General features: G+C 39.9%; 1 protein-coding gene across 4 annotated transcripts in view; it reads left to right on the forward strand.

Moving 5' to 3' along the window:
* The first annotated feature begins 685 nt into the window (after positions 1-685).
* Positions 686-22,729, forward strand: part of TGFBRAP1 (transforming growth factor beta receptor associated protein 1) — a 34,802-nt gene continuing 12,758 nt past the window's right edge. The window contains exons 1-5 of one of the 4 annotated variants that reach the window (XM_055703273.1): positions 686-934; positions 3,869-4,570; positions 12,707-12,901; positions 13,945-14,099; positions 19,924-20,006. In XM_055703273.1, coding sequence (XP_055559248.1) covers positions 3,886-4,570; positions 12,707-12,901; positions 13,945-14,099; positions 19,924-20,006 — 1,118 coding nt within the window. In that variant the 5' untranslated portion in view covers positions 686-934; positions 3,869-3,885. The other 3 variants (XM_055703274.1, XM_014284669.3, XM_055703276.1) reach the window with 3 other exon arrangements.

A 22,729-nucleotide genomic window follows, 5' to 3' on the forward strand; every position in this document is an offset into this window, starting at 1 on the left:
GTTATTTCTGTGTATATGTGGCGCTTCCAAGAGTACGGATTCAAATTCTGAATCTTTAAAAACCACTGAAGCGTACATGCATGCAATGTAACTTTTCCTGATACTTCGTACAGCGTTCTCAAAAGTGCCCTCTGGCATTTCATGCGATTCGTTTCCTTGTGCTCCCCCTCGTCCCCTCCCAAACCACCCACCGCTACGGGCGTTCCATGATTTTTCTCGGAAGAGCTGCTCTTTCCACCGGCGTTCATCCCTTGTACATATCCTTTGGACCTGGTCTGTAACTGCTCCCCGGGGCATAACTACAGCATTGGGCGATAACGAAGGGATCTCTCCGGTTGCTGTGGCGCCCTCGGCAGCGCTGGCAGGCGGATCTCCCGCTCCGTGGGCGCGACCCCTCGCCCTCAGCGCGCCCGTCTCAGCCCGCAGGAGGCCGGCTGGAGCGCGGCGCCCGGAGAAGGGGCTCGCCATCACAGGAGAGACACAGGGGCACGGTTACACCGCCGCCTCCCGGGACACCGTGCCGAGGGCCGGGGCCGTAAGCGCCCTCAGCCGCCAGAAGCCCTTCCCCAGCGCCCACCGCTCGGCCCCAGCCACACCCCCCGGAGGGCGGTGCTCATTGAGGCTCCGCCCCCCCGCCGTCGGCGCCGGGCGCTCTGCCCCGCGTGACCGGAAGAAACGCGGCCCGGCGGGGTGAGGCACCTCCTCTCCCTGTCCGCTCCCCGCCCCTCCGGGAACCGGTGACGCTAGCGCAGGGCGGGCCCTGTGCGACACCGGAAACGGCGCGTCCCCCCGCCCGCCGGCGGATCGCAGCGCGCCGGGAGGCCTGGGCGCTGACAGCGCGGCCTGAGGCGGCGCCCGGCCCGGGCCCGGCCGCCGGCAGTGGCACCGCAAGGCCTCGAAGCGGTGGGCCCGGCTCCCGGTGTGGCGGTGGCAGGTGCTGGGGGAGGGCGAGCGGGAGGAGAGGCTCTGTCGCCTGCTGGGGCGGAGGCGGGCGCGCCGGGGGCCGCGGGACTGGCTACTGCCGGGCCTGGTTTCCGCCGCCCGGTGGGGCTGCGGGCGTGTGAAGGGACAGGGGTGCGGTGAGCGGCGCCGCTTCTGCCGCCGTGCGGCGGCCGGGCAGGGTGCGGGCGTTCCGCCGTGCGGGCATCCCCGCGCTCCCGGGGCTAGCGCGGCCCAGCACCTCGAGTCTGTGGGATCGTACCCAGAGGTTAATTGTAGCTCGCACGGGGTTAATTGCGCAGGGTGTAGGAGTACGTGTGTGAGCGTGAAGGAGCAGTGCAGAGGCAGGGTAAGTAGGATGCTGGTTTGCAGGGCAGCAGTGAATGAACAAAACATAAATGCAGAGCAAGGTGTTACTTAACAAAGGTGAGGGAGAGCTGTTTTCCACTCTTTACCGGAACTAAGCGCAAGCGGGATTTATTGGTGCCCTTAAGAAAGTGAAATTTAGCAGACTCATAATGTGCTTGCCTATTGATTTTTTTATTTTTTTTTTGATAGCAGGCCTCCCCCATTATAATGTTTTCCGGAGGCCTGAACATCTAAGAAGTAGCTTACTGGCTTCCGTTTGTAGCTCTGGGGTGGCCTTTTGCACTTTAAAGGAACAGAATGTTCTGCAGAACCTGTTTATTTGTAGTGAGCATAAGCCCCTAAGCTCTTATAAATGACAGCAAAGTAAATGTAAAAGAAAAACCACATGCAGATTATGTGTAACATCATTGGTTATACTTAAAACTTTTTTACACAGTTTTTTTTCTAGCATGGATGTTTAATTTAATTGGTGTCATTCTTACGTGCTCGTAGTGTGTTATTAGTTTCTTCTTTCTGCTCAGGGATTATGTATCTCTTGATTTCTTTACACTTTCACTTTTCATCTGCTTCATTTAGTAAGTTTTTTGGAGGTTTTTAATACATCATGGTCAAGAGCGAAATTCTGTAGTTCTCCCAATAGCATAGGTTAACATTTTTACCCTGGACTACAGAAACTAAGTTGTTGATAGCTTCAGGTATGAAAGCTGCCAAACCTTTCCAGGTGATAGTTTATCACTTCAGGCTACACAGGGCTCTTAAAAATGGTTGAGGCTTTTTCAGCAGCCCTCTCTAACTTAATACACTGTGTTTCTTTCAGTCATGTTGGATGAGAACATGGCTGGCTCTGTTGTCAGGGTCTTGCATTATCTTTTTGCCATAGGCTATTTCTCTAATATTTCCTGGGTCAGGGTGGTTTTGTTGAAGGGCAGAACGCTAATTTACACCACAGGTGAGGATGCAATTTGAAAATGTCATGGAAGCCCAAACTAAAATCTTTTGAACTTTTGAAAAAAATAGGGAGTTCTTGGCATAAAAGATCACTACTGTCTCTTGGTAACATGGTTTGCTTCTAGCTATACCCTTTGACAAAATTTTATTTAGTGGTTACTTGTGAGTTGTGTACCTTGCCTTTTCTTACTCTGTTTTGGAAATCTTTGCCATGGTTTTCAATGTTCTCTTGCAAAAGCAAAGGGGCCTTTTAGATGTAAAAATTGGAAACTAAATTCTTTTTTACTATGTTTAGTTCCAGGATTGTTCACAAGAGCATTTTGTTGATGTTGGTCTTTGTTGGTCCACAGAAATTTCATTTGGTGTTTTATATCTCTACTGTGTATGTGGACTAGAAGTAATTGTGTGTGCTATTTCCTAAATCCATTCAGGATGTTTAGTGTTGTGTCCTCCTCTGTGTTGGCTAAATGGCTGTTACAAACCAGTCATGACAAATTAAAAGGTGATTAAACAAGGTCAGCAGTTTCTCATCTGCTTTTCTTTGGAGTGTTGAGCACAGCTGTCTGCTGGTTTCTTGTAAAAATAACACAAGTCTGGAGTACAGTAAAATTACATGGGCTGTTTTTAAAACACTATTAATTGCTTCATAAATTGCATCTGTTCCTTGATGGGGCTTCATTGCAAAAGGGTAGGTATAGTTAAAGTAGAATTAATATTAGAAGTGCTTCTTATCACTTAAAGACAGACTTCTGCAATGTTTGTGAGAGTAGAGACCAGAAACTCTTTAATTTCTGTGATACTGCATCTTGAGCTTAATGAATGCTTTATGGACCGTGCTTCCAAATTAACTGTGTGAATGTGTTTTATAATTGCTGGTGCATATAGTCTGATACAAAGAATGTGTAAGTAGCACTGAATAAAACAGACACTGCAAATATTAAAAAAAACCCCACAAACCAACAGCCCAACAACAACCACAATCCAACAGCTTTTATTATGAGTTGGACGATACCTTGAATAATTATTTAAGTGGCTTGGAAGTTACAGATTTCTGATTGCTGGAGAATAAGGAATGTAAATTATGTGTTAAACTGGAATATACCTATCATATTTCACTGAGACTATGTATCAATAGGCCTAAATTGAGTTTAAAGCAACATGAAATGTGAACTTGTAGCACTAAATGAAATGTGACTTCTCTAATCTGAGAACTGAAGTTTGTATGTTTTCATGTACAGGTGATAGAAAGCCGTACATGTGCGTGACAGGTTTATAAATCACTAAGTGCTGGCAGGAACCACTTGTAGTGCCAGAGTATCTGAGAGCACCAATAATATGCTGGTTACATGTGGAGAAAGCATCACTTCAAAATAGCTGGGTGCTGTTGTGAATCTGTTTCGGAATAGACTTGACACGGAAGCATACAGTTCATTTCTGCAGTTACTAATGTGTTCATTCTGGCTTGTGTGATCAGATTGGAAATAGAGTATAAACTATTAAAAAGTACACCAATGAAGGTTTTGTATTGGTGAATGTTAAATTGCTGCCTCTGCTATTTGATTATTTGTATGGAGATAAAAGTGGTTTGTTTGTTTTTTTCCTCTTTAATCAGATCACCCAGAAGACACAATGAGCGTTAAAGCTTTCAAGCTTGTTTCTGCTGTTGAGCGGGAGATGTTAATGGGAGAGAAAAATTACATCAACATCGAATGCATTGAGTGTTGCGGAAAGAACCTCTATATTGGAACCAATGACTGCTTTATCTATCACTTTCTGTTGGATGAAAAGATATCAACAGCTGGAAAAATAGCTTTTGCTGCCACAAAGCAACTGCATAAATACCTGGGCTTGAAGAAGCCTGTGAGTGAGTTGAAAGCAGCCTCCGCCCTCACCAGGCTTCTTGTGCTTTGCGACAACACGATAACACTAGTTAACATGATAAACTTGGAACCTGTCCCCAGTGGCGCTAGAATCAAAGGAGCTGTGACATTTGCATTAAATGAAAACCCTGTGAGTGGGGATCCTTTCTGTGTTGAAGTCTGCATTATCTCGGTCAAGCGGCGGACCATTCAAATGTTCATGGTGTTTGAAGACAGAGTCCAGATAGTGAAGGAAGTGTTTACTCCAGAGCAACCCTGTGCTGTGGCTGTAGATGGTTATTACTTATGTCTTGCACTTACTACACAGTATATCATTTTGAATTATAATACTGGCGTCTCGCAGGATCTGTTTCCTTATTGCAGTGATGAGAAACGGCCAATTGTGAAAAGGATAGGCAGACAAGAGTTTCTGTTGGCTGGCCCCGGAGGCCTAGGTGAGACTAAGGATTGTAATTTTTTTTGCAAGTTTTTTACCTTCTCTCTCAGTTTCTTCCAGTTTGCAAAGCAAAGATTAACAAATGAAGTGTTGTGCACAATAATGGTAATTTTCTTCACAGGACTATACTGGAACATTGAGATAGAAAGGTAGATGGTAAATTTTTGGTAGTAAGTATTACTATAACTCCTAGTTTTTTTAATGCACAAAAATGTCATTATTTGTAATTTAATCGTGTCTGTAGACAGCTTTGTTTCTGTATAGACAGCTAGCAGTAGTATTGTAGCCCAGAGTGAAAAAATTGGTTGTTAGCAAGTAAACTTCAGAGGCTGATAGCCTCTCTGTAGTGACCAGCCGGACTAGATTTGAGGAGCCCCATGCTGCTGTAATATTGTCAAATTAGCATAGACCACTTAATTTTTTTCCTCAGTTGCTATTCAGAGGACTTCATGCAAAGTCCGTTTTATGGATGGTAACAGGTTTACAAATAAGTGTGTTGTACTACAGTGCTAGTAGGAAATGTAAGTGGAAGTAAACACTATTACTGTATTCTAACTCCTGTAGAAGTAAACTGTCTCAGATGTAGATGTTGTCAGATACTACCCAGTTTTTATGCTCCCATTTGCTTAATTTTTTAATAGTATTTTTCAGCTCTGTATTACAGAAAATGATAGATTAAGTACTGCAAAACCAAAATTAGACCACGTGAAATAAAGCTCGTGTCTAATAGAATGATGATGATTGTATAGACTACTGCTGCTGTAGTCTGTCTAAATCAACAATATGCTGTGAGGTCAGTAATCTTGAGCTTTTTTTGGAAAAGCTGCAATAACCCAGAGTTGACAGACAACAGGCAGAATGCTTTCATGCTGTTTGCCATATGACTCTCGATTTAGATGATGCAGTTCATGTATCTTCCCTGACGCATTAGGAATAGCATGACACAAAAATCCCAACTATTTAGGTCCTTAATTCAGAGATCTGCATGGGTTTGGGCTTTTTAATATAAATTAAAAAAAAAAAAGTGTGCATTGTTGTTTATATTTGGTTTGTCTTGTGACCAGAATGTGAGATGTACATCAACTCACCAGTTTTTCTTGAAAGTACAGCATCAATTTATGAAATCAAAGATGTTCTAAGATGCCTGAAAAAAGCAAGTTCATAGGGCTTTTGTAAGTCTTCTTGGTTGCCCACCTCCTGTTAAAACTCTTAGTTGGTTAAAATGTGGACATTTATTTGTGGGCATTAACCATTTTAGGAGTGCTATGAAAGTTAAAAATTGTGAATTGACTGTCCAAAATTTTTCCCTTTTGACATGTTTCTAAGGAGATCCTATACTTACTTCAATCTTTGTCTGGTCAAACCAGATTCTATTAAAGTGGTTCATTCCTTTTTTTAAGAAGAATAGTTATACTTTCAAAAGCATAATTATATTTAGTCAAAAAGCAGAATTTATTCTTTTTGCTTTTATCTGGTGTTCTGGAAGAGAGATGTACAGTAAGACCTTTACTCAAAAAATCCAGCATCCTTGTGTAAGTAGATTGTTCTGGAGTTAGAATATCAGGCATGTGGTATCTTAAGCAAATGCACTTCTGCAGCTCTAAACATGTTATAAACTTCCCTTTTCTTCATAATACAGGCGAAGTCGTATCTTGCGCTAGCTCAGAAACCTTAGAAGACTGCTTGCTATGGATTGTATAGTTCCTCCTTGTCTAATACAGCTTGTGGATTTTACTTTTTTTTAATTATCTGTTCTCTATTCCCTCACCACTGTTCTTTTGACTAGTATTACCCATCTTGCTCTGCTTCCTTGGTAAAATTCTTCATGGTTTTAACACTTGTCTGAAGTTGTGAAGATGGTTGTGCACTGTTATAATACATAAGCATTGCACATCTTGACATTTGAGGTAGGCCTCTGCTGTAGGATGAACAGACTTGAAAAGGCTCAGTGTAAATATTCTAATTTTGGTTTGCTTTTGTACATCTTACTGGTTAAGGCACATTCGTTTGGCACTTGTTAGAGCACCTGTGCCAAGTTCAGCCTTTTTTACTGAGGTGGATGTATTCTGCATTAATGTATTTGGCTTAATAGCACTTGAAGTGAAATTTATTTAGATTAACTTGCTTTTGAATTAAGACTGGAATTCAGAATGGCAGAAAGCAACTACTTAAAACGGTAATCATGAAGTAAAACATCTTTGAGTTTCTTTGGATATGCAACCTTTTTCGTTACCCAGACTCTTTGCATTTAAAACTGACTGTAAGAACTGCTCATAGTTGATCCATAGGCTTATCCATTCAGTACTTTGTCGGCTCTAATTGCAGTTAGTATATAGCTTATTCTTTCAAAAGAGAGGAGGAACTTTGGTTTTGATGCATCTGCATTTTGGCCAGTAAGTAGTTAATTCAGAATGGAAAATCAATTCTTTATGTATGAAACGATGCTTACCAAAATTTAGTTTTTCATTCCATAAAGCTCTTGTTGCATGTTTCCAATCAGATGTCCTGCCATACAGAGGCTTTAAGCTTTTAAAATTGCAGCAAACAATTCTTGCATATTGGCACAGGGCATGCTTCCTCGCACCAGCTGGGGCAACTGTCCCAAAACTGCCTGTAGGAGATGAGTGCTTGGTTGAAGATTTCTTTTGCCAAGTAAAGGAGATGCAGGAGGAGGTCAGCAGAGTGCATGGCATTAGAGGTGACAAAAAAGTTGAATCCTTTGCAGGACCCAGGACTGAACCCCCAGCTGTACTGAGGGAAGGGCAGGCTGAGTCTCTGCTTGTTCTGTGATGATGAAGGCTGGAAACTTGTGACTTCTCATAAAAGGAAGAACTCTCCTTCTCTGCCCACAGATTTGCATCTATAGAATATGTTCAGTGCTCACAGTAGCAGATGAGAAACAGGAAGCTCTTTCCAACAAATCATCTGAGCCTGTACAATGCAGTAGCACCAGCAGGGATTCACAAGTAATAGTAGTGGGAGACTCTCATGTTGGAGATGCAGGTTTACTTATCAGTCCTGCCAGTGAGGAAGAACAGCTTGAGGAAGAGTGGGTGGATTGTGCAGGTCACCAACGGATTGCACAGCTTCTGGTGATGAGGGATTTGGCTTTTATAACTATGGATCCCTATTTAAGGAAGAGATGGGATTCACCAGGCCAAGTGAGGCAAAAGCATTTTTGCCAACAGGCTGACCAACCTGGTGAGGAAGATTGAAATGAGGAATGGTGGTGATAGGCTGAGTTGGGAAACAGAGTGCAGGATGACATGGATGAGAGACTTTGTATTCAACAAACAGCGCTGAAGAGGCCCTGCTTCAGGCCCATGGGCACAAAGTTGTTTATACAAAACAACAGGATGCTGAAACCTTTCTCACTTTTTCTGGGAAATTAGCACAGCAATGTGTTAACAGCACAGGTGAGAGGTTGCTCTTTACATGAGAGCAGTAGGAAGATATGGTGGTGTGCCATGGGACAAAGGAGGACGCAGCTGAGAGTTTATGGATTAGGGTTAGAGGGCAGATCAGATTAACGTGGGTTGTGACATGGTGAGTGCCTGCTGCAGACCACCTTATCAGGAAGATGATGTAGGTAAAGCCTCTTCCAGATGACAGGAAGAAACCTGCATTTGCAGGCCCTGGTTCTTGGGGGGCACTTGAACCACTTCACTACCTGCTAGAGGGGCAACACAGCAGGGCGCAAGCAGTCCAGGAGATTTCTGGAGTGCATTGATGGTAACTGAGGAGCTGATGAAGGGATGTGCTTTGTTGAACCTGGCTAGGAATGTGAAGGTCAGGCCAGCAGCCTTGCTGAGTGTCTGTGAGATGGTGAAGTTCAGAATCCTGAGAGAAGGGAACAAGGCAAAAAGACACAAGCCTAATTTTCAGGACAGCAGACTTTTGTTCAGGGACCTGCTTAAAAGAATTCCACAGGATATGGGCCTGGAGAGAAGGGCTGTCTCTTCCAAATTCAGGAATGGCCCATGCCAATGAGCAGGAAAAGAAGCAGAGGTGGCAGGAAGCCTGCATTAATGAACCGGCAGCTCTTGACTAAACTGAAATATAAAAAGGAAGCAAGTGAAGAGAGAGCAGGACCAGGTGACCTCAGAGCAACATAGAGACACTGTCCAAGCATGTGGGGATAGGGTTAGGGAGGCCAGAGTCCATCTAGCATTGGTTCTGCTGAGCACCATGAAGGGTGACAAAAAAAGCTTCTACAAGCATATCAGCAGCAAAGGAAGGCTAATGGATGCCCACTGCTGAATGGGATTGGGGACCTGATGCTAAAGGGTATGCAAAAAGCCGAGGTGCTTAATACTGCCTTTACCTCAGTTGTTACTGGTATGATCTTCCTTCAGGAATCCTTAGCCCCTAGGACCGGTGAGAAAATTTGGAGCAACAAAAACCTGTCCTCAGTAGAGAAGGATCAGGTTATGGAACACTTAAATAGACTGGACAGACAAATCTGTGGGACTTGATGGGATGCACCATGGGAGGTCAGTTGCTACTTGTGTATTGCCGGGGGCCAATGTGAGGTCAGTAGTAACATCTTCATTAATACAGATGTTGGGGTAGAGTTCACCTTCAGCAAATTTGCAGATGTGGGAGGAGTGGTTAATACACTCGGGAATTGTGTGACCATTCAGAGGGACTTTGACAGGTTGGAGAAATGAACTGACAGGAATTTCATGAAGTTCAGTAAAGGGAAATGTGAAGTCCTGCACCTAGGGAGGGACAACCCCATGAACCAGTACAGGCTGGGAGCTGACGGACTGGAAAGGTACCTTTCCTGACCAGGGACCTTGGGGCTCTGAGGGGCAAGGTGACCATGAACCAACAGTGTGGCCTTGTGGCAAAGTTGTCCAACAGCCTATTGGGCTGCATTTAGTGGTGGACATGGTAGTGCAAGGTTAACAGTTGAACTCAATGATCTTAAGGGTCTTTTCCAACCTAAATTACTCTATTAGGACAATTGCTGCCAGCAGGTTGAGAAGAGAGGCATTTTTTCCACTCGGTCCTAGTGAGACCACGTTTGAGTGCTGGGTCCAGTTCTGGCCTCTCTGAAATCATATGGACATACTGGAGTAGATCCACTGAAGGACCAGAAAGACAGGAGATAGGAAAAGGACCAGAAAAATAAGAGCACCTCATATGTGGGGAGGCTGAGAAAGCTGGGACTGTTCAGTCTGAAGAAGAAAATGTTTGCAGAGATCTTGCTAACGTGTATGGGGGGTGGTAAAGAAGACAAAGTCAGATACTGCTCAGTGGTATTGTATCCAGGGGAAAGGATGAGAGGCAGTCAGTGCAAACTGAAATACAGGAAATTCTATGTAAACATAAGAAAACAAATTCCTTGTTGTGATGGTGGCCAAACCAGGAAACAAGTCTTGGAGAGGGTGTGGAGTCTGTTCTTAGAGGTACTCAAAACCTGACTGGGCAAGATCTCAAGCAACCTGTTACAGTTGACCCTTCTTTGAGCAGGGATGTCAGGCTGGACAGTCTCCAAAGTTTCCTTCCTGTTTCAACTATTCCATGACTTTAATGAATAAAAAAAATACAAATTTTAAATACCTAGTTTTAGTTTATTCCTTTTGCTTTTCTAGAATAAACTTAGTGGTGCATGGTTTGAACAGTTCTATAGTGATTGGGTAGACTACAAACGGAGTTGGAGAGCTGACCCTTGTCACTTAGAACAAGTGCAGAGGTACTAAGCAGAATGATTCACAGGTTATGCAGTGCCCCTTTTCATAGCTGACCACACTGCATAAAGCAGGGTAGTCAACAGAACCAGCATGATCCCTTGTTTTCACTCACTTGTAGTATTCTTCATGCTGTCAACTTCTGCGATAGCTGAAAGTTTTTGTATTCCTTTTTAGGCAAGTAATAACAATAAAGAAGTTTTATTTCAATTTTTACAGGTATTTTCTCTAAGAAGCTTTTTGTTTTAAAATGAAATCTATAATCTGTTGCACAGAGTTGTGAGTAACCTGGTCTAAGTTGGTCCTGCTCTTAAGGGGCGGTGGGCTGGACTGTGTCCTTCAGAAACCCCTTCTGACTTAAATTATTCTTATGATTCTATACATTTCTAGATCTCCTGAAGCTGAAAACTGTAGCTGCGTTTTGAGTAACCTGTAACCTCTGGATAGCATACATATTTTTAATACAGAATTGATTAATGGTTTCATCATCAGTTTCTTCAAACACATTCCTGTACTATAAAAAGGCCATGGCTTCTGATTGTAGTTGTCTTCTTTATTGTTATCTTTAGGTGAGAGCTGGATGAAGGCAGAAAATGTATCATTCTATCACAGAAGCACTAGCTGCTGAGGGCAGAGGGATGTAAAGAGACACTGACTTGGAAAAGTACTATGCACTGCTCTGCATACCCTTTCACTACCATAAAGGGTTTTTTTAAAATTAGCTAAAAGGAGCTCTGTCATTTAAAAAAAATAATTTTAAAATCAGGGGGTTTTATTTTTCTGAGACTGTCAGAGAAATAGAAAATTCTAAGAATGAATATCTCAAATATTATCCCTGCGTTTACTACTGCTTAGTATGTATTTAACTCAAGTTTTCTCACACTTTTTGACATGGGTTTATAGCACAGAGTAACAACTGGAAGGCATTAAAAATGGATAGTGCAGCCTGCCTGGCATAAAATTCCACTTCTAATCCCTAAGAATATCAAGATCTGTAGAGTAAAATGGGAATTACATATAATGGCCAAAAAAAGTATTTTCTGTGAGGTGCTCTGATTGAAAAGCTGATCATTATAGTGAAAAAGCAAGTAATGTTACTTGCCAAGTCAGATGTTGAAGTTTTAATTATGTATTGCACTCTTAGTCAAGGGAAAGGGCTGATCATTTCAAAGCTGCTATAAAGGATCCAGAAGCTTAGTCTCTACATTGTAATTCTGTAGAAACCTACAACCCTCAGGGTTTTTTTTCCTTTTTTTTTTTTTTTTTAATTCCAACGTGGTTCTCATAATCAGCTACCCTTGCCTCATTATCCTCTGTTTGGAAGAGATTTTGTAAATTGAATAACATAATCTTTTAATCTCCTCTGTCCTTTAGAGCTCAGACTTACTCTGCCAGCTGTCAAGTAGCTCATTCCTGCTGAAGAACAGTTTTCATGGGCATGTCTTTTTAATGGCCTGAGAGTACTGGTTTTAAGGGGTATGCATTCATATTTAGAACAGAAGTTTGTAACGTGCTTCAGTATGGCTCAGCTAGCAAAGGTTTACTGAACTAGGCCTGAAAACTTTGACTGGAGTTTTTCTTCAGTTAATGTCTTGGGAAGAGCTGGGGAATACCAAGTAGCATAAATAGAACCAGCGACATGTGGTCCAAAAGCAAGTCAAACCTTTATTAAGCTAGAAAGGAGGAGGGCAGGATAGACAGGAGGAAAGATAGCGGCAACGAAAACCACAAATTAACTGAAGATTTAATATGGTTATTTTGAAGACAGCATAGGAGGTTATCATTGGGATATTAAAAAAATCTTTAGTCTGTGCTTGGCTTTTGGGAAAATGTGCTTTGTATGCAACCTCTGCATTTTCTTTCAAATTATTGAAAACACAGATACCTCACAGGAAGGGAATCATCCCAAAGAGCTGGACCCTTGTTCTGTGAAAACTTTGCTGTAGCAAAAGTGAAGTAGTAAATTATTCTGTCAACTAAAATGCTTGTTAGACATTTGACACTACAAGGAACAAATATGTTTGTACTGCCAGATAGGTCAGGCACTGCAGATCTGTGGCTCCTACTAAGGCTGTATTGTTTGAAAACTGGGTCTCAGTAAATATTAGTGTGTTGAAATTAATTCAAACTACATGGCATAATTCTTACTAAAAAAAAATCTGAAACTTACTAAACTTGAATAATTCTGGCTAGTTTCAGTATTCTTCTTGTTTCAGTTTTTGGTGTCACCTGTTTTTGTGGTAAAGGAGAAGGAAAAAAAAATTCAACCGACAGGCCTGTAAGGTCAAGGGAGGTGTGATGTGCTGTTGTCATGCCACCTGATACTGCATCTGTTCATCTGAGACTTTATTTCTGCACCTTGGTACCCATGCTTCATGTTGGGAAAACAACAGTTTTCAACTAGCACAGGCCTCAGGCTTTGTTTTTTGCTTTTGTAGGCATGTTTGCAACTGTAGATGGCATTTCACAGCGTGCCCCTGTGCACTGGTCAGAGAACGTGATTGGAGCAGCTTTGTGCTTTCCTTACGTCGTTGCTCTTGATGATGAATTCATTACGGTGCACAGCATGCTGGACCAGCAGCAAAAGCAAACCCTGCCTTTTAAAGAAGGTCACATTCTACAGGACTTCGAAGGTATTAAAAAGGGCACTTTTTTGCATCAGTAATTCTGGAACAGCCACTGCTGTGGGCACAGTCACTTCAGTTTGTTTTTTAAACAGAGTATCTATCAAGCACATCAACTGTTGAAACTTTTGTTGCAAATGCTTTCCTGATTAGATATCTGCTAATTATGATAAGAAAACTGTAGTAATCCAAAATTCCACAAAATGTAATTCCACATCCAAAATTCTAACAGAGTGTGTGTTCATTAAATATGCTTTAATTGTCAAGTTAATTGTTGGTAGGAGTCTGTGGGGTTAGAGGTTTTTCTTGTAACTTGATTATTCCTTTCAAAGGAGCAGTATTATGCTATGAGTCAGTAACTGTGAGCTAGAGGTATTTCTCTGTTGCTCTCCTGACAGAATTCTAACATTTTAAAAATTGTTATTTTGTATTTCTTTCTGAAATATCTGTGTGAGAGGTTTCCAATGGAATATTTCATAAAAATTATTAAACAAAAAGTACAAAAAATTCTTTTGACCTGTTTTTCAATTAAGAATTCTGAAATATGAAATACATTGTGTTGCTTTTTTTTTCCAGGAGACCTACAAACTGTAGCACTATGAACTTTGTGTTCAGTTTTTTGTTGTTCAGTACAATATGAACAACAAGAAATGTGCATTGCTTGCTGCCTTTGATGTACAGCTTACAATTTTCTGATGTAAGCATGTGGAAATATCTGGTAGTTAAAAGTCCCTATTCTGTGGAGTGTGGGTAATAGTTTCAGTGGTGGCCTTTACAGCTTAGCTCATCATGAGAGACGATAGCCAGTTTCATTTACTCAGAGAGGGATAAAGTCTGCTGTAAATAAATGTTTACCATTATCTCTGTATTTCTGAAGTGCAATTTACAGGTGAACTACACTAGCTAGTAAATATGGTAACAACAAATACGATTTTTTTATTTTATCACTGTTCAGGTTCTTGTATCTTAAATAGTAAGTCTTAAAGCTTATTTCTGAAATGTGCTTTTTCTGTAGAAAATATAAACTGAATGTGTCTGTCTGCTCTACCCAGGAAAGGTGATTGTTGCTACTAACAAGGGTGTGTATATCTTGGTGCCGCTACCTTTGGAAAAACAGATTCAGGATCTTCTAGCTAGCCACAGAGTGGAAGAAGCCCTTGTTCTAGCAAAAGGAGCTCGAAGGAATATTCCAAAAGAGAAATTTCAGGTCTGTCCTTCCTTTAATTTTCATGAAAATATAAATTTCACAGTGGGGCCATGTATACCAAGAGAGGGTGGGGAAGGAATTTACATTGAAGAGAAATCAAATACCTTTCATGGTTTCAGCCTGAGGAAATAGATGTGCTGCTGAATTGGCTTGTGCTTGTAAAGGCTGTGATAATGCTGCTGTTCTGCTGGGGTTTTTGTGTTGGTTTTTTTCAAGTGTGTAACTTGGAAAAATTGAAAACAAAACTGATAAACTAATGATAGAAAATCTGCTGCAATGCATCCTTAGGACTAGATTCAGTTGTTATTTGCTATTGCTCTTCAAAAAAGTATACTTCATTTCAAGTTGCAAATTTTAAGTTTTACTTTTTTATTGGCTATTCTCACCATGTCCTAAATGCCACAGTAGTACAACTTTGAAGTTAAGTGATGGGAAGTCTAAAGCAAATATGTCCTACTTTCAAACTCATACAAGTAGTTCTTGTACTAGTGTGTAATTGAATGTTTAAGATTTTCATGTGGCAAAGTATCTTAGTAACTCTTTGATTTAGAGTATTTGTTAGAGAATTGTACTCATTTCCTTCTATCTCTGGTTTAAATTACAATATATATTTTCTGCTGTATTTGTTCCTATTTGTCATTTAGAGACTGAAACTTGGAAAAATAGCATGAAATCTACTCACCAAGAAGGTGAATGAATATTTGACTTAGTTTTTTTTCTTTTGTAAAGGCAAAACTTGATCTGTAACCTGCAGAAAATCTGGTTCATTTAATGTACTTTGGAGCATTTGGTGCCATCAAAATAGTATGTGTTGCATTACTTTCAGTTTGTTTAGGAAGATGTAAAGTTTGGAACATGACTGTGGAAATTACAGAATTGGAGTGGTCCAAAATGGTTCAGTCCAGCAGGATTTTTTTACTTTATATTAACTGCAAGATGTTTTAAATACCCTGCCATTTAAAATTTGGTCAAGGCCCTTGAAAAGCAGTCATTAAATTAAATTATATTTGTATGAGTTTTCATTGTGATCATTAACTCCTCTGTTGAATGAACAGCTGGGAGGCTGCTGGAAGTAAAAATCTTGGTGAGAAAACTGTTTCCATCCTTTTGCTAAGGTACAACTATCTGGAAGTACTTGCAGCTGGAAAGTATTCAGGCAAATACGTAGTTCAGTTTCCAGCATGTTTTGCTTTGCATCTTTGTTTCCAACTTTCCCTTTGCAATCTGTTTAAAGAAACAAACTAAAATCTTGCTGTGAGGACAGGTTGCATGATCTAATTAGTTTCTTCTATGTATGACGACCTCTAATTCTCCAATTATTTCTTTCCAGTTTATGTAGATTTACTGTGAGGATGTCTTTGTGTTTTGCCACAGAATGAACTGTAATTCATTATCTAAAAGACAATACGTAGAATCTCATTCCTCCTAATTTTTCTTGCAGTTAGGATTTTTCTGTGTCTAGGATAAGTTACTTTCTGTTCACATGTATCATATGTGCATGATGTCTGTCTTCCTGAAGTTACTGTTACCAAGATTATTGTAAATTCTTGCTACCTTAATGTACTTCTAAGGGTGTTCAGTTACTTTTGAGTCAGTGCTACAGCTGAAAAACAGGAAACAGTACTTGCAAGCAGAATAGCCTGTTCTAGTTGTGGGCTGTATTTGCAAACTGATATTAACCAGCTTAAATTGGAGGCTCCTACTGTTTCATATTAAAATGACTCAACTTGGTTGAGTAGTTGTTAGTCCAATTTTTCAGAGCTTATCTGTAGTTGGAAACTGAACATGTTGAGCTTGCTTTCTAATGTGCCTCTGATACTTAATGCTGTCATTACAGGTTTGTTACAAGCACATCAGAATTTCTTTTACTGTAGTCTTGCTGATTGAGTTCAACCAAATCACATGCTTTACATATGTCTTTTGCAGCATTTTTTTGGCATATTTTAACTGATCGTAGTCACTTGTTTCTAAATAATGTCTAAGAGAGATCTTCAGGTAATAGTTATTAGGCAGATAAATAACAGGTATCTTCTAACAGATATCTTAAGATATCTATTTTGCAAGCTTTACTGATTCTTGAGTAGCTGACACTTTGAAGGCCTTATTTTGCCATTTTATATGAGCAGTAGGGAGGAATGTGTAGGTTTGGCATTAAGACACTTTATCCAGCCACTATAATTTATACATACAGAAGAGTGATAGTAATTGCCTGGTACACATGGTATAGTGCCCCCTTTTCCACACACTGCTTTAATTCCTGCAGTTTGCAATGGCTGTTGCCATCTTATGGGTGACTTGAACTCAGTCATGGCATTTTAGGACAGTTCTTGACAACGTCAGGTTTTTTCCTACAGTTCAATACTTCGTTGTCATTGCATGCATACACAGGTGCATGCTCTCTCTCTTTATATCAACAGTATTATATCAGCATAAATATATATATGTGTGTGTGTGTGTGTGCTGGTAATGCAGAATGATAGTGGGATTGAAACAGTAAAGTACTATACTCCCAGAATTATTTGTACAGCCAATATTTAGTTATTGGAAAGAAGTAGGTCATGGATTAGTTGTTTTAACCTGTGGGCCCTGCAGGTGGCAAATTTCACTCTGCTGTATTAGATGAAAATTCTTTTCTCTTTGAGCATCAAGACTTACTAGTAAGGTAAAAAACTAGCTAGGTAAAAAACACTAAGCGGAAGTATTGCAAGGAGATGGCTTTGGATATCACTTTTGGTAGAAGAATACAAAGGCCTTTCTACCATGCTACCATGAAATGACTGAATACTACTTATTAATTTTTCAGGACAACTGAAGTTTGCAGAAATCATGGTTGATGGTAGTGAAGACCTTGGTTAGATTGACACACATCTTGCATAGGTATCTCTTTTTGTCTTTTTTTTCTTTTTTTTTTTTTTTTTCCTTCCTTCTTGTTCTGTTTTAGTTTCAAAAAGCATACTAACTGCACCCAAACCTGACCAGAAGTCGAAGTAACTTTCTAGAAAAAATCTTTTTGGCAATCTAGTTGGTAATTTTGACCATTTTAGAAAGGATTTTCATAGCAGTTGGGGGAGCTAAGGCTTCACTGTAGCTATCACAGCATCAGCAGTTATCTTTCTGTTTCCTAGTGCTTTTTCAGATATGAATTAATACAATCTTATTTCATATTTTTTTAGCTAGTTTTTTAATGTGAATTCAGTCAACAACATAGAATTTCCCTAAAGCACTTCAGGTCCTATGGTGGCCCTTGAAAAATGATAGGAGAATAAACAGCATATTGAATGTTGATTGGGTGTAACTTAGTACCTTTTTAAAAGAAGCATATTGCAGTATTCTGGCAAACGGGTCTGGAAGAACTCAAGATGTTTTTTCTATCATAACCATATACAGTTTAATTTTTTTTGGCATATAGGTCTAGCTGCTTTTTAAAAGCCTCTGGGAAGGAGAAGACTGAATTTTCCACAGCAACTCTGCTTTGTTGCTTCCATAAACTTTACCACAGGACATCTTAATATCTGGTGTTTCTCTTGCCTAAAAATCAGCTTGGATACTCCCTGTCCCATCACTGCATTATTAAAAGTTGGGAAGTCTATCTGTAGATATTCTACATAGTTTTTGTTGTGTGACTTTAAGGGACAAGTGAAGATATGTCAACATTTAAATGAAAGTGAATACCACTTAATCAGTTCAAATTTAAAACTGATTCCTTGGGCCTATACCTCTTACTGTCAACAAGCTCTTTTCAACTTCTGGTTGAAAAGATTGCCGTACAGACTAAGCTCTACAATTAAAGCAGTATTTTCAGTGTCTTGGATGAATTCAAACTTAATTCCAATCTCCAAATTCACTAAACATTAGTAATATTAATATATAATTATATATTGTATGTATTTATAAAATATATAATAATAATAATAAAGATAGTAAATATTAGTGATTGCTCCATTGCAAAGATTGAAAACGGACTTAAAAAAACCCACAAAACCCAAACAACCAGCCACCTACTTTTGATACTAGTTAGCGGGTCGAGAAATGTCTGTACTTCAACCCTCAGTGGAAAGCCTGAGGCCAGATTTTGAGGTTTTTCTGGCCCTGCTAAATACAGATAGTTGCAGATGAAGTCCTTTACCAGCATCTTTGAGAATGTGATGGGTTGGGTATTCATCAGTTCAGATTACTGTTTATTGATATAATAACACAGTTGTAAATACAAAATATTTTGGATATTTTATGACTTGATGATCTCAGGTAGTTTTACTTTATTACTGTAATTAAATTGCCTTTTAGCTTTACTTAGGTATATTTTGAATTAGTAGACTTGGATGTAAAGCATAGTAACGTTAATTAATATAAAGATGTCATGAAGTATTGTTTGTTTATTTTTATTTTGTTACATTTGTCTGAAAAGGGGTGCCAGGTAGCATTTCCCTCTGCTTCCCTTTCTGCCCCCCACACTGGGGATACAGGAAAAGTCCCACAACCTTTCAAATCAATAGGTTTTAATGGCTTGCTAATGATCAAGACTAAGTATGTCCTTAAGGTACTATTAGTAAAGCATGCACAGACTAAATGGATTTAAGCAGGCTTTTCTCTTAGTAAGTCTACAATCTTTATCAAGATGAAAAATCATGAATTAGAGTATCAGTCTCTACCCTATTTGAGGCCTGACACTTTAGCAATTCCTGCTTGGACTATGTTGCGAACTGTTGCAGTTTCTCTGGGTGTTTTCATTGAAAATAGGAGTCTGTTATTGATAACAGCATTCATGTACACTGATAAACATTAGAAAGCTGTATATTCATGAGAAAGTTGAAGGGAAAACGTGAGGGTATGTGGATGTAGCTAGGTGTATTTGCAAAATCCCGGTGTTATCACAAAGGGTGGATGCTTTGCAGGGCACAGTTTAGGTTCCTTGGTTTTAGTAATTCTCTTTTGCTGTTGGAAATATTCTGAGCACAAGTTTCTTTTAATCTCATGGTAACTAATTGACTCTTCAGATCAAATAAGTACCTAGCTTTTAACGTAGTTTTGTGTTGTTCTTCTAGTGAACTTCTTGTTAACTGTTTTCTGTCTAGGCTTGACCTTAACACTAAAACTTCATAATACATAGCTTTTCATATGGTTCACTTGTGCTCCTCTTTTTAACCGTATTTTTATGTATATTGCATAGTGTGCTGCATGTTGGATAATTTGAACTGTTTTGGAAGTACTCTTACTTATAAAAAAAACAAACCAAAACAAAAACCCCACACTGGCAGAAAGTCATAAATATGGTCATCAGCCGGGGATGAAACTATAAGAATCACTAGCATGGTTGCTGCAGAAGTGGGATGAGGTGGGGAGAAGATTGGCTGTGTGTGGTCCAGTGGGACCACTCTTGAGTTAAATTTTTTTTTTTTTTTTTTTTTTTTTTTTTTTTATGCCTGCTGAATCATGGGGAATGTCAAAGATAACCTTTTGGTTTTGTATTTGCAAATACCACAGGCAAAAATTTCAGGCTGTCAGACTGTCAGATAAGTCATTATTTGAATAAGAAAACTTAAACTTGCTGTTTGTTGACTTTGTTTTTAGTAAGTACTCGTGAATAGTTTTGTGTTCACATACTTCTGTGTCAGAAACTGAGTCCAGGCAGCATATTTGGTATATTCAAGTACATACAATTCAAAATGTAGAGGATGAAGGCTTATTTTGCATGTAATTTGACAGGTCTGGTTGAAGATCATATGTTCAGGTTTTTTGGCAAGTAGTTATTGCAGTAGTGACTAGCACTGTGTAAATAAATTCTTACAAACATAATAAACCTTTTTCCCCCCCTTCTCTTTCATAGGTAATGTACAAACGAATCCTGCAGCAAGCAGGTTTTATACAGTTTGCACAGCTTCAGTTCCTTGAAGCAAAAGAACTTTTCAGGTAATTGTGTGACAAGAAATTTATTTATTTATCCTCTTTAAATAAGGAGTTAGTCTTCTGCAGTTTTAAAGACTTAGTCGCTTGAATGTTTTTTGATGCAGATGTGAGTTCACTGTTACAGTTTTGGGGCGGGGGGGATAAGAACAGAGTAACATTGAAAGAACTTTAATACTGAAGAGTTAATGCAACTGATTTTTTTGGTATACCAACATCCAGTAGCATTAAGGCTGTAATCCTATAGTCTGAGTGTTGTATGTGTGGAGACTTTTTTTACTTTATGCCCATGAAGGCCAAGGCTTTATTATTGAGCCTGTGCTGTGATTTACAATAAGAACATGGCCTGGTTCCTTTTTTTTTTTTTCTTAAGAAGAAAAAACTTTTTGACAAAAAGTTACAATTTAAATATTATTGACACATTGCACTAATTTTTTTGGAGGATGCTGATACTATTTTAACACTTGTTCTGCTAGGCTTTTGCCAGGGGACAGTTTATTTGTTCTTGAAATCTGTACTAACCTTCCTGATTTAGCTGTTTCAGCAGTCACTTGTTTACAAATTGACCTTGGTACTCCACTTTCATTAAAAAAATGCTGCTCATTATTTTACCTGATCATTCATTTCTGCTAGCCATGCCTCATTCTGTGATGGGGCACTGTCCAGAGTTAGTGTAATCCATGCTGACCACATAACATAACTCTCCTTCTTAATCTGGTGAAATTCTCTTTAAGTCAGTTTAGAGTCTGTGGATAGGAATAAGGTTTGACATTTTGCTATATATTGTGTGTACAGTATAGGAAAAAAGTCCTTGGGTTTATGGAAGCATGTCAAGGCAAGTAAAGCTTTGGGGTGGGGAGTGTTACTGTTGAGGAAGGACTTTGCCATTTTGTCTCCTGCTCACCAGGATAATGGCAGACATGGGGCCTGAATGGGTAGTATACACTGAGTGAAGATTAGAGAATGACAGGAAAGGCTTGAACAGCATTTAGTGGCAACTTGTTTTGGCCACAACCACTTTCTATATTGCGTTAGAATTTTAGGCCTTTATGAGCAACTTGCAATCTTCTTCCTCCCTGAAATCTTCCGAACTCTAGACTGAATTGCTGCTGTGTTTTGTATCTGAAGTAGAAGTACAAGCTGTACATGGTTAGGAATCTTTAAGATATTCCCACAAAGCCGTTAGGTGTGGCTTTCCAATGGACTTTATTCATTTTCTTTTGTCAGTTTGTCCAGCTTTGGTAAAATAGCTTGTTGAGGTTGTACTGGCTATAACGTGTTTTCATTGTCTAGGTGTGGTTAGGTAGCCAGACTTGCATAGCTCTGCAGCTGTTTTGATTATGGCTGACACTTCACCTTTATTTCTATCCCTTTAGTCCACCCTGCCTGGCAATAATTCCCTGTGGGATCTAGTCTGGGGGCCCCACCTCACTGGTAGTGGCCCAAGGATCTTTTAAAAGCAGTGAAAAAGGGGAACTGTGTCCTGCGGTGAGTTCCAGCACGTTGTGGGGGAAGAAACCACGCTCAGTTATGCAGCCTCCATTCAACTAGCAGTCCATCTGATAAATGAGCTTTAATGATCAGGATTGTGGGAGCTCCTCTATAGAAGGCAAAACGTGCTTCACAAAGGAAATGTGCTGTCCAGCCATGCATTTTGGAGCTGAGGTGGCATCCCAGATGTTGCCTTCCTCTATGAGCTGCAACTCCAAAGCAGAGCAAACTGTCCATGAATTGCTGAAGTCTGTTGGGGGAAGAAAGCAAAGATAAGTTTTCTGTGCTTTTCTTCTGGCCAGCCATAAGTAAGCTCTTCAGAGTATTTTGGTGACTCTGAAATAGTCCCTACGAAATGCAGGTTCCCTGATTTTTAGCCCTGGTGAACACACAGAGTTCAAGTAATACCTGATTATGCTCCAATAAACACTTAAACAGTCTTGTTCATTTTAGACTACCGATGCTCAGAGGAAAAGTGGGAAAGATAATGGCAATCTATGCAAACACTTCCTCCCGTCCCCGTGTATTGCTCTGCAGGTGTTTCAAGCTAGTGTTAGTCAGAAATAACTTCAGTCTCATAACTTTCAGGCCCAAGCGAAGATTAATTTCGCAGTGAAGCTGAGTGGCAGCAGTACCTCCAAGAACTTGGTGTGACATGAACCTACTTTTGGCCAAATATGAAGTGAGATTGTCTTACTCCTCAGAAAATATCTGTCAGTTACAGGCTAGCAGGGGAAATTATTATATTGGACAAATGATCTGGTTTTCTTGATTCAATTAGCCTCCTTGGGTGACCTTGTCAAGATACGATTATATCTTACACTTAACTTCGTAGTTCTTAAATACTAAAACTTTTAAGAGGAATACTTTCCCGCTAAGTTCCTTTTGGTTATGCTGATGCTTCTGAATACTGAAGAAGGCTGACAAAAAGGAAGGAAGTAGTAGTTTTATTGAAACTCAAATAGTTCAACAGAGGGAGGAGAACTTTCTTCAGCTGGATCTGTTAACCTAGCTGTCACAGTAGGGCTTCTTTGGTCTGACAAATTCTGTACAGCAATAACAGAATTGTGATTGCGTTATATAGTTGTGATTTCTGTGTGACGTTTTTGCTATTTCATATCGCTGTCATTAGAGGCTCGCATACAGTTAGACCAAATAGTGATGTTTAGCAGGCCATTTGCTGAATTCTAGATGTCTTGCTGAGACATTGGTAGCTTTCACAGTGAAACCATTTCTCT

Source organism: Falco cherrug, chromosome 2 (assembly GCF_023634085.1).
Source record: "Falco cherrug isolate bFalChe1 chromosome 2, bFalChe1.pri, whole genome shotgun sequence".
Lineage (NCBI taxonomy): Eukaryota > Metazoa > Chordata > Aves > Falconiformes > Falconidae > Falco > Falco cherrug.